The 12,994-nt window shown below is 41.1% G+C and overlaps 1 protein-coding gene across 1 annotated transcript in view; it reads right to left on the reverse strand.

Annotated features, from left to right (window-relative positions):
• The window catches only part of col5a2a (collagen, type V, alpha 2a), a 157,770-nt gene that overhangs the window by 61,989 nt on the left and 82,787 nt on the right, over positions 1–12,994 (reverse strand). Inside the window, exons 8-11 of the mRNA XM_028806192.2 lie at positions 11,299–11,382; positions 11,092–11,136; positions 10,802–10,855; positions 212–265 (exon numbers count right to left, since the gene is read on the reverse strand). Of these exons, the coding sequence (XP_028662025.2) occupies positions 212–265; positions 10,802–10,855; positions 11,092–11,136; positions 11,299–11,382 (237 nt within the window). The remainder of the gene's footprint in view (positions 1–211; positions 266–10,801; positions 10,856–11,091; positions 11,137–11,298; positions 11,383–12,994) is intronic.

Below are 12,994 nucleotides of genomic sequence, written 5' to 3' on the forward strand. Positions count from 1 at the left end.
CTAAACGTTGCCCTCGTTCAGCATTTGTTTGCTCACAGGGCCACACTACGGGGTCCCTTTTTGAGCACATCTTCCAGATGCCTCAATGTGAGGAGAAGGAGCCCAGTCATTACTAAGCAAACAGGCAACTGAAGTGAAGCCTCCTAGGGGTCACCCCTGACCCAGCCAAACCAAGCTGCCCCAGAAGTTAATGATAGGTCGACAAACGTACATCTTCACCTGTCTTCCCGATGGGACCTTCTGGACCGCGTGGGCCGGCAGACCCCTGCAAGAGAAAAGAAAAGTTGGAAATCAAAGGAGGGAGTGAGAGCTTGTGACACAAAATACCGATGAGTCTTAGAATGAGTTGGAGATCAGGGTAGGGTTAGGATTAGGGTAGTGAGGGCTGTCAAAAACAAGTGCAGTATACCCTCCAGAAGAGCTGACCTCATGCCATTAGATCTTTGTTTGTTTTGTCATGTTTTTTATGTAGTTATATTGGGGGTTGTGGAGGTGAGGGAATCCATTTCTGTCATTTAATTCTAGTTTGGCTGTGGTTTTTTCGTAGTCAGATTCATTTCATCTTTTTCTGGGAGTTTGTCTGAAGTTTCCAATTTGCTGCTATGCTTGAACAACCAAAGGGTTTTTGGGGCTAGCACCTTCTTCTTGGGCTTAATCAAAAGATTATTACATGATACATGCTGCTGAAGTAAAAAATGTAGCTAAAGTTATTGGGGTTCACCTCTTCTTATGGCTAACTGCTCAACCATGTGACAAGGCAGGATGAAAAAGAAGAGCAGCAACATCTGCTCAGTGTGGGGCAAATCACAGAAAAAAAACTGACAGCTCTGGCATCCGCTGTGCGTCAGCCATGTGCAGCGCGGCAACCTGCAGGTACTTTATCTTGGAAGGACCAAAGGTCAGTTCGATTTTCTAGTTTTTTATTGAAATTGAAATGTACGTAAAAGGTATAAATCATGTGAAAAAATAAGTATACCCCATGAAAAGCTTTCTTCTTTTTTTAACATAGGCGGACATATTAAGACTTAATTTTCATCTAAACAGTATCCATAGGCTCTAAAATATAACAAACATCTATACATCTTTTTGACTTTTGTATAATTTAAAGAAATATAAATGAAAAATTGGGAGTGATCTCCTCTCGACTTTTTCATATACTCAGATATGGGGATGGATATTTGAGAAGTAAACCGCAAGACAATGATCCATCCATCCATCCTCTTCCACTTATCCGAGGAGACAATGATTATATTTTTATATTATATACATTAAAGAACCATCAACAGCAAATCAAATCAGATTAATAATATATTGAACAATTATTTTAAAAGTAAAGTTGAATAAATTGGACTCTGCAGCTGCATGAATAAAAGGTAAATTACCACTTTCGGTTAATGAAAACAGCCCAAAAGTTGACAGAAATCTACGTTTTGTACCTAATACTTGTGTGCAAATTTTGGTTGACTTAAGTGAAAATGTACTCAAGTTATCGTGTTTACCCACACACGAAGACAGACAGACAGACAGACGGACACACAGATGGACACACAGAGATAATTCCAACAATGGTATTTTCGGACTCAAGGAATTCTAAAATGTCGAGATTCATCAAAATCTCGAAATGGAATTTTTGGAGGATTCCAATACTTTCTCTGTACTTCGTATACGAGAAAGTCATGGAGGTCTAAAACATCAAGATTCATCAAAATTTCGACATCAAACTTTTGGATGATTCCAATACTTTCCCTATACTTCATATACATGAAAGTCTGGGAAGTCTAAAATATTGAAATTCGTCAAAATCTTGAATTCGAATTTTTGGATGGTTCTAATACTTTCCCTATACTTCGTATACGAGAAAACCAGGCTGGTCTAAAACATTGAGATTCATCAAAATCTCAAATTCGAATTTTTGATGGTTCTAATACTTTCCCTATACTTCGTACACAAGAAAGTCGAGATTGATTAAAATCTCAATATCAAATCTTTGGACGATTACAATACTTTCCTTGTACTTCGTATACGAGAAAGTAGAAAAGCAGAACTAAGTGCATCCCTGCATTTATCACAACTTCAATTGCCTCACATTAGAACTGGGTGCAAACATCATAGGAGAAGTTCTTCTCTGATATAAACCACTGACACTTTGTTTGTTGTTGAATTGTGTGTGTCTTCACCAGACCGAGATGGAAAGGGCACTCTGAAGACTCCAGAAAGAAGATTCTAGATTCCTGGGAGTCTGGAAAGGAATTTGAAAAAAATCTCTAAACAATTGGAAATACAGCAGCAAGAAAGTGTCTGCGAACCCTTTGGAAATAACTACATTTATGTATACATTTGTCTTAAGATATCTTTATCCAAATTACAAAAAAGAACAAACAAAATTTGTTTTAATTAATAACTTACAGATACTTGTATTGTTGCTGTACATACTGAATACATCATTCAAATCGTCACTGTGTGTAAATCCCTAGGCTGACGACTTCAATAGAAGCTAACTGGAGTCAGGAGTCAGCAAACATGGAGTCCAACCAAAGAAATGAGATTAGAGGCGTGGCTTAGAGCTACTTTGACCAATAAAAACAGACTCAAATATTTTGCGTTTGCTATTTAGAAGAGGCGTCTGCTAATGTGTCGCAGGCCTTGCAAAAAAAGATCTACGACCAAGAATTGTTAATGTGCTGGATTGGGTTACAAAGTCAATTCAAACCGTTGTCACACTCGTGCGATTGGGAGGCATTTGGAGGGCCTTAATAATATTAGTACCACGCCAGACCAGGCGGTGGCGAGCTGCACTAACTTTTTCTCTCCTCCATCCTCTGCAGACTATCCACGGAAAATCCCACTAGGTGCCAGCGCTAGTGAGGATGTCACTTCCTGTACCACCACTATTGATGACATCACTTCCTGTACTGCCGCTATTGATGACGTCACTTCCTGTACTGCCGCTATTGATGACGTCACTTCTAGTACTGGCGCTATGGACGACATCACCTCCAGTACCAGTGTCATGAATGATGCCACTTCTGGTTCCTACACTATGGATGATGTCACTTCCGGTGCTATGGATTACGTCACTTCCTGTCACTTGCCTTTAAAGCCGCCATGTTATCAAACTAAAATCAGTTCTGTTTTGGATTTCACCCTGAACACAACTCACAAAAAATACCCATTTGCAGCCAGGGCATGTTATATGGGAAGCTGCCCCAAACCTTTGACGTCTCTTGGCTAACTTTGTTACACCGTGTAGATATTCATCACACCACAGTTGGAAAAACTGTGTATAAATGGAGATGATTTGGTACTGTGGCTGTACTCCCTTGAAGTTGGTGTTCAGTGAAGATCACCTGAAAGGCACAACACAAAATGCTCAATGATGTAAAAAAGACCCTCAGACTAATAGCTAAAGGCTTGAAGGAATAATTGGAACAGGTGAACATCTCTGTTCACGAATCTACTTATATGCATGACATTAAACAGGAGTGTGCCCATGGCAGGACATCAAGGAGGAAGCCATAGCTCCCACAAAAAAAAATCAGTGTATGCCTGAAGTTTACAAAAGACCACCTTGACACACCACAGTGCTATTGGAAAAATGTTTTATGGACTAATGAAACTAATGTTGAATTGTTCAGGAAGAAAATGCATTAATACATATGGTGTAAAAAAGGGCAACACATACCAGCATGAAAACATTCTAACAGTGAAGAACAGTGGATTAATGGTCATGATTTGGGGGGATGCTTTGCTACCTTGGGGCCTGGACAGCTTGCCATCATTGAGGAGCAAATGAATTCCCAAGTTTAGCGAGGACAGGATAATGTCTAGATGGCTGACCACCAGCTGACACTCAGTAGAAGCTGAGTGATACGGCCGGACATGGACCATAAATATCAAAGTAAGTCTACAGCAGAGCACCATCCAAAAAAGAAAATCCTCCTTTTGGTGAGGGATAGGCAGAGCCCAGACCTTAACCCAATGGAGATGCTGTGGAGTAACCTCAAGAGAGCTGTTAACAGCAGACATGCTAAGAATAGGGTTGAGCTGAAACAGTTCTGTAATGAAGACTGGTCCAAACTTCATCCTGAACATTATGCAGGTCTGATCCGCAACTACCAGAAGTGCTCATTTGAGGTTATTGCTGCCAAAGGAGGTTCGACCAGTGATTAAATCCAAGGGTTACACTTACTTTTTCCACAGCACATTGCGATTATTTTACAGGTGTGTTCAATGTAGAGAAAAGCCAAGCAAAATATAAAGACATAAAAAATTAGAGTTGTTTGTGTGTTATTAGCTAGTTATTAGCTGTGCTTGTCTATATTTTTGACTTAGATGAAGACAGGATCACATTGTATGACCAATTAATGCAGCACCAAAGGGTTCATAAAACATCTTCCTGCCACTGTATACCATTTCACTGTCCAGAAGTTCATATGCAAGTGGAGAAGATTTCAAAAGACTGCAAACTTGTTCAGCCAGGACACCCCCCAGAAAGTTCAGCTCAAGGGTAGAATGCAAAATACTGAAAGAAGTCCAGAACTTCATTACAGGTCCACCAGTCAGCTTTGGCCGATGTCAAAGTGCTTGAGTCTACCATTAGAAAATGAGCTCTACATGGGAGGTGTGCCAGTAGGAAAGAACATCAGGGCAAAACTGAAGTTCATCTGTAAACATCATGCAAAGACCTGGGGCCTCATGTATAAACGGTGCGTACACACAAAAATGTTGCGTACTCCCATTTCAATGCTCAAATTGCGATGTATAAAACCTAAACTTGGTGTAAAGCCACGCACATTTTCATGCTAGCTCAATCCTTGGCGTACGCAAGTTCTCTACTCGGTTTTGCAAACTGGCAGCACCCAGCGTCAAAGCAGTGCTTTTGTTCAAGTATGGTTTCCCTTTCTTTTTAGATCCACATCCTTGACGTGGCTTTATAAATACACTGAAATTAATCGCATATTGTTTATTAGTTTAATGCATCTGATTGTAATTAACCTGGAACAGTATAATGGTCCACAGAATGGTCAAACTATTCCAAATACCATAGCTGCTTTAGCATTGTTGCTCTCACTGCATCTTCTTCTTCTTCTGTCAGCTGCTCCCGTTAGGGGTTGCCACAGTGGATCATCTTTTACTCTCACTGCACCACTCGGAGTATTTATATCACTATATCTGAGTGTGGAATCACAGCTCTGCAGCAGCTGATTGGAAAGAGAATTATCGGTATACAGCATCAAGCACACGCTGCCTCAGCCATGCTGTCTGTTGAGCTGCTCTCATACGGCAAACGCTTCAGAGCCTTTCCTGTACGGACCTCGCGGTTCAGAAACAGTTTCATCCCAAGAACTCTAAACGCACTCAATCAGTCCATCAAGTGCTCCTTGTAGAACTGTTGGTACTTATAAGTACAATCACCTCACTGTAAACTTGAGATACAGTTATAATATTGCACAACCTGAACCACTTTATAAAGCGCATATTTACATATGATGACGATATCATTTTATAGAGGAAATGCAGCAAAATATGTTTATTACATTATACAGATAAAATGTTAACATAATTTAAATAATCTATATTGTTAATAATTAAACATGTGAGGACATGGTGGCACAGCGCTAGCAACGAGCTGGCATTCCATTCAGCGATTGTTCCTGCCTCACGCTGTATTCTTGCTGGTGCTGGCGCGACACTGGACGTACAGATGGATAGAATAATTAAACATGTACTACGAAGATATTTCAATGTTCCTTAAAAGTTTTGAAGAATCGGAGTACTAAGCTTACAGATTATGTTGCGATTGGGTATTTGGAGAAAGAAAAGGAAGGACAGGAATTGGAAGTTAGTACGTTTGAAAGAGACAGTACAGTAATCCCTCCTCCATCGCGAGGGTTGCGTTCCAGAGCCACCCGCGAAATAAGAAAATCCGCGAAGTAGAAACCATATGTTTATATGGTTATTTTTATATATTTTAAGCCCTTATAAACTCTCCCACACTATTATAAACATTTCACGCACAATTATACAGCATAAACCCTTTGTATTCTCTTAGATATTAGGTAAGATTCGTTGAAATTATGTATGTAAACAGTTTACATACAGTAAAACCTAAATATTATTTTAAAGATATCGAGCGTCTCCGATATCACATATGTTACAGCCATTACGACAGAGAGGCCACCATCAATAAATACGTACAATGCAAGAAAAATTGTATACAATAAAATGTGTGTACAGCGACACTAAACTATGTACATGTAATAAGTACTGTACATAAATAATTAATTATGGTTACTCGCCAACAATGACACGACGACTTGTCCGATAACGATGAGTTTAATTTTACTGCACAACAAAGGATAGCGTTACAGCTCTTTTAAAGGAGCCTCTTCAGGCGACTGTTTAGCACCGCCGTTGTTCTTCTTCCAGCACTCTTCAATCCAAATCCCTAAAGCAGATTCCATCCAGACTACTGCCTTACAACGTCCACTTGCAACTCATTTTGCACCCTGGTTAAAGGACACTGTGGCCATAGATCTTATATGCTTTTCCTCCTTTTTAAATAAAAAGAATCACGGCCTCATTTATGCTGTAATGGTGTCCTGCAGCGGTGTAGCGGTTTCCTTCCTTCAACATATCCAAAACTTTTACCTTTTCTGCAATCATTTGCATCTTCTGTTGGCGCTTGTGCACGTTAAGCTGAATGAGTGAGATTAGTACTTCCTGGTTAATGCAGCACTCCGTTGCTGAGCCAATCAGCAGCACACAGGAACTTAACCGCATGCTCTGATTGGGTAGCTTCTCAGCCATCCACCAATAGCGTCCCTTGTTTCAATTCAAATGCGTCCCTTGTTTGAATTCTAATGGGCAGATCAACTGAGGAAGCACACGTACTGTAGACCGCAGACATCCGCGAAGCAGTGAAAAATCCGCGATATATATTCACATATGCTTACATTTAAAATCCGCGATGGAGTGAAGCCGCGAAAGACGAAGCGCGATATAGCGAGGGATCACTGTACTGCTACAATAAATTATTTCATCGAAGGTCGCGCACGCCGCAGCAAGCATCTTGCGGGAGGCAGAAACAATCTCTGGACAGGGCGCCAGCTCATCACTATCACTGCGCCACCATGTTCCCATGTTTAATTACATGCTTTAACTCCTATAATCATGAAAATGATATCAAATATACATCCCAGTATTTAAATTATTCAGAGAGCTGTAATATCACGAATGTAATGGATTCTGTGTTCTGTCAGAGGAAGAGAAAGCCCGGAAGCACGTAGTGATTCACACACACAGAGCACATAGAAGAACAAATACAAAACAAAGCATTTAACGTGCTACTTTAGTTACGATGGGATTTGAGAAACTAGTAAATTAGATGATTTTGAGATGAAGTTTATGATGTTCTACTTTAATGACAAAATAAACTACGTGATTAAAGTGGAAATTTTGAGATTAAAGTAGACATTTCGAGTTTTTTTCTCACTGTGTGCCTATTTTTTTTTTCTCTGTACCCTAATAAGCTTTCATATGACACTCAGACAGTGAGGTACGACTCGCCTTTTCACGCCGACTTTGATATGTGACAACTTTTTTATTTCGGGCACTGTGCGACTTTGTGAACTTGAGCTTTCGAGTTTCTCCGACACTCTATGTCACTCGATCAACTTTCTTTTGTTGTTAATATCACTGTTTACATCGACAATTTGTACATTTTTTCTTTGCCTCCACTTGGTATTCGCTGAAATTCTTCTATTTTTCCTCGTGCTTTTGCCATTGCCTTTTCACAGAATGCTGAACTTAAGGGCTATTTATATTGATTTGGATATTCAAAGGGGCGTAATTCTGGGAGGAGTTTGGGAGTGGCATCAGGCGCGTGCACGTGCGTTACTTTTCATGCTGACTGGGATTTATGGAGCTGAAGAACATGGAAGTTGGCGAACATACAGATTTATGCATCTGGATTTTTTTGTGCGTACTAACATTCCGCTTTTCTCCGTACGCCATGTTTTAGTGTGAATTCTATGCACTGTGTTACGCATGAGGCCCCTGGACTCCAGGAACAAATGAAGCAAAGGCAATTATTTGGCCACAGTACCAGAAGACATGTTTGGTGAAAACCAGTTGTAAACCATGGAGGTGGATATATTCTGCTTTGGGACTGCTTTGCTGCATCAGGATCTGGGCAGTTTGCCATCATGGAATCCATTAGGAATTTTTTACTGAGGATAATGAGAGACCATCTGTGAAAAGATTGAAGCTTAACCAAATGTGGACCTTGTAACAGGACAATGGCCCTATAAATGGAGGGTTCTGGAATGGCCAAGTCAAAGCCTGACTCAAGATGATGGGGGGCGGGGAGTGTTTAAAATGGTCTGTGAAGGCAAGACACCCCTCAGACATCACACAGTTGCATGGTGGAATGGGAAAATCTTTCTGCTTTCAATGTCAGAGACTGCCTGACAATTGCCATGATAGGAAAAGATGACGTGAGAGGGCAATGCCAGCCATTAGTGCCAATGGTGATCTTACGTTTTCCACTGTTGGAAATGGCATAGATGTACATTATTTTTCACACAAACTCAAATTTTCATGTTTTTTTTTCCAGCTACATCCTCTTATCTATAAGATGCTGTTTAAATGAAGATCAAATCTTGAAATATCCACAGAAGATAGAAAAAAGAATATGGGGTGCATTAACTTTTTCACATGACTGTAAGAAAGGGGACAGCATCAAGAAAGTGATAAACCATAACAACAGAGCAAAAAGAAAGAATATAAAATAATGTAAGACATTTCTGTGCACCTGAGGCACCCCCTCAGAAGGGAGAAAAAGAATTAGAAGGACAAAATAGAAAAGTTTCACATATTAAAAACAGAACTCTCCGCGTCCATTATGGTCTTTAACCAATGAAGCGATCTGCTACCAAATGTTTTGTCAGACAAGGCAACCAAGGCCTGTCCAGAGACTTTTCCATCCTAGGCAGCCTGGTCAAAGAAGAGGATAGCTTGAGTTCACTCCTCTCCCATAAGAGGCCATTAAAGCTTCACTGACGTGAGTACTCATTGTCAAGGAGGTGGCAGAGACAGTCTGGGAGAATGTGGCCTCTGACAGCCTCATCAACAAACACAAAAACCTGACAAGGTCAGCCATCCAGGGAAGACTACCATTCCAGTCCTTCATGAATGCCAGGAAATTGTGCAGATGTAGTCACTGCTCATGGCACATCACAAATGAGGAAACATCACTGCATATCTTCTGGGAATGCCCAGTTTGCACCAACCCTGCTGGATATCCTAGAACTAAATCTGAGGAGCCTCATGTCCTTTTGCACCCTCTGTGTTCCTTGGAACAAGGAGGCCTGGAACCTCATGTGCTGCATAGGGACACTTTTTGGTTAGCCTAATGCTAAGAAGAGAGGTAATGTCGATATGGGACTACCACGGGTACAAACACAACCTGCTCAGAGTTATTACCATCCTAGACAGCCTGGATAAAGGAAATGACTGATTGAGCTCACTTCTCTTTCTGAAGGGGCCAGTAAAGCTTCAGTTATCCCACCCACCTTCATTGTATCAATGTATACATTTCCATATAGAGACTCAGAGCTGGACACTTAGTGCACAGGGTTCACTATGAGCAGAGCTAAAAGCTGGGTGTAGTAATCAGTGACAGCATGCATTAAGGGCATAGGGGCACTGCCTCCCATCTCCCAGTAGATGGCACTGATGTGCATAGATAGATAGATAGATAGATAGATAGATAGATAGATAGATAGATAGATAGATAGATAGATAGATAGATAGATAGATGTGAAAGGCACTGTATAGCAGCTAGATAGATAGATAGATAGATAGACAGACAGACAGACAGACAGACAGACAGACATCTGTTTTATTTTTTATACATGCAGGCCTCAGGATTGCTCCTCTGGCTCAGGTCAGGTGAGAATAACAGGGAAGCATTAGGGTGTGACACAGCTGGTAGCTGCTCCTGCCACTTATGCCCCATTTATCAGAAGTCCTGTCCCTTCTGGTCCTTTCCCTATTAAAGAAGAGAGACAAGTGGATATTGGCATTCATTCCAGACCCTGCTCTCTCAGAGGACAGATCTCTCCTAGAGAAAAGCTTTAAAACAATGCTGGGCCACTAGTCAATCCATGATTTCATTGATTTGTTCATTGCTTTGCTGAAGACTTGCCTCGGGGGTTAAATGGAGTTTTCTGGTTGGTGCCCCAACTTCTTGGTGGTGTCATCCTTTTTATATTAAAGTATGCAAGAAAAGAATAATTTGTGGCAACTCAGTCATGGAGCTATGGAGGTGAAAAATGATGTGCTTCATTGCATTTTGACATCTGTACCTGGAGTGCTCCATTATATCAAAGAAGAATGTTTGACTCTTCACAGAATGCATCCCTGATATCATATCTTAGAAGAACAACCAGAGGGACACCCCAACCAGTTTACTCTTTGTTGCTTGGGTCAATGCCCACCACCATTCCACTCGCCTGGCATTTTATATTTCTAATGACCTTATACCTTAGCCTGCCCAAAGTGGGATCTATGAAGGCCACTGTATAATATAAAGGTTGATTATCTAAAATGGTCATGTTGAATGTATTCCTCAATGGATGTGAGGCACGGCTTCCTTGATGGTGTCACGACTCTGATATAAGCGTCATCTATGAATGTCTGCCACTCTCTGTGACATCATGGACTTCAAAACCAAGGTCCCCTTCTGAGCCTTCAGATGGAGTTTAGGTTTCAGACATTTTATGAGAAATGTACTTGCCATTTGTCCGGGGTCTCCAGCTTCTCCAGGTGAGCCCTGTGGACCGCTCGGACCCTACAAAATAATGGAAATAAATAAGCTGGATGGGAAAATTATTTTTCACCTGGTGCCTAACAGACAGGATATATTTAAGCATGAAGTCATAGCATAGCAAGTGAGACACGTATGGACTGCACACATAACCACATGAGCATGTTTGATCAGATGCTAACTTAACAAGCTGAGCAGCTGACTTCCCATCTTGTTACGTCTCTTATACACATATCATTAATGTCAAAGATGTCACTTACAGGTGAACCGGATGGCCCAGGGGCTCCTCTTGGTCCTGAAGGACCCTAAAAAAACAAAACGAGTAGATAAGCACATGCTAAATGTAACATGTGCCGCCCCCCTAGAGACCAGAGCAGCCTAGGAGGCAAGCTGCTCATGTGAGATGCTCCTTCATTTGGATGGCAGGCTGGTTACTCTGGGCACACCTGCAATGTCCTCAGTCTTACCGTGGATCCTGGTAGCAGCCCCATCTGTCCGCTCAGGCCAGTCTTCTCATCAAAACCTCCTGCCATGAAAGGCGCTAACTGACTCTAATGGCAGAAACAGAAAAATAAAGTAAGAACAACTAGGACAAAATGGGGGCTGAGACTGAAAATTCAGGGACAAATAAGTACCCAGTGAGGGTCCGATGTGACATAAACAACGGCAGTTTTTAAGGAAAAGAAAGAGGGAAAGGTAAAGCACAAAACAATAAAGGAAAGTAAATGAGGGGAGCAAAAGAGGATGTCACACACGTGCGCTTGGGAGAAGGTTGATGGGCTCACATAGTGTTATTTCTAAGCCGGACCAGGGGTTGGCGCTGCCACCTGATCCTTTCTTCTTTCATCCCTCTGCAGACCAATCGCAGAACTGCCCAACCAATGACGTCACCCCGAACCCTCCCTCTGATGATGTCACTTCTGTCCAACCCTGTTGACATCTTCCTCCTCAGAACCCATCACTTCCTCTTCCGGCCATCCTGATCCATCCCCTTCCTGTTTCAGCCGTATAAATCCCTCTGTATCACCCTCTGTGCTCAGATGCGTCTTCAACTTCGTTTTATATCAACGCATTTTTGTGTTTTCCTTTGCTGCTTATCAGTACACGGGGTGGCCATCCCCAAACCTTTTTACATCTCCTGTTCTCCTCATTACAAGGGAAAAATAAAAAAGGGAGGAAAAGATGAAAAGGGAACTGATGTGAAAAAGAGCAGGTTGGAACAAGCAAGAGAGCATAATAAGAGATGGAAAGAAAGAGGGAGGATTACAGGGGGAATGAGAGTGACAAGGAGGATGGAGAAATACAAGGAGAAAGAGGTGGAAAATTAACTAAGGTAAAAATAGTTAAAAAGGGAACCATGGGACAAGCAAGAGAGTCTAATAAAAGAAAGATGGAGGGAGGAGTATGGGGAGAATGTGAAAGAGAAAAGAAAAGGGTAAGAAAGAAGTAACTGGGAGAAACAGGTGAAAAAAGGAAACTGCGGTGAAAGTGGCAACAGAAGGTGAAAAATAAGAAGAAAGATAACAGAAACAGTGTAAAATGAGATGACTAAGGAGAAAAAGAGGGAGGTAATTGAACAATCAAATGGAAAAAGAGGTAAGAAAATTGTCTGGAGTGAAAATAATAGACAGTATTATAAAAAATTGAAAAAGAGGGAAAAGTACAGGTAGAAAGAGGTGAAAGGGCAAGAAAAAAGAGGACAGTGCATCAGGCAAAAGAGCTCCATAGGAGATGGAAAGAAGGAAGAGTATAGAGAGAGTAAGAAAGAGAAAGGAAAGAGATGCGGAAGAGGAAGGAGTAAAGGGAAAAAGGGCAAAAAATGAACTGCTGTGAATTACAGAAATAAAAAAGAATAAGGAAGACAGAATAATAATAGAAGGAAAGAAATGGAGGAGTAAAGGAACAAAGATGGAGATGAGGAACATACAGGAATCTGGAGAGAAGTAGATGAGAAAAGAAACTGAAGTGAAAAATAAAAAGAATAAAAAAAGGAAAGTCAGAATTATAAAAAGGAAAAAAGAAGGTTGAGTAAAGGGAGAAAGAGGTGAAAAGGGGACTGAGGTGAAAAACATTTTAAAAGTGGTTTGTGGGACAAGCAAGACGAAAAAATGAAGAGTACAGGGAGGATGAGAAGGAGAGCGGAAAGAGATGAAGAAGACGTAA

The sequence above is a fragment of the Erpetoichthys calabaricus genome, chromosome 8 (assembly GCF_900747795.2).
Source record: "Erpetoichthys calabaricus chromosome 8, fErpCal1.3, whole genome shotgun sequence".
In the NCBI taxonomy this organism is placed as follows: Eukaryota; Metazoa; Chordata; class Cladistia; order Polypteriformes; family Polypteridae; genus Erpetoichthys; species Erpetoichthys calabaricus.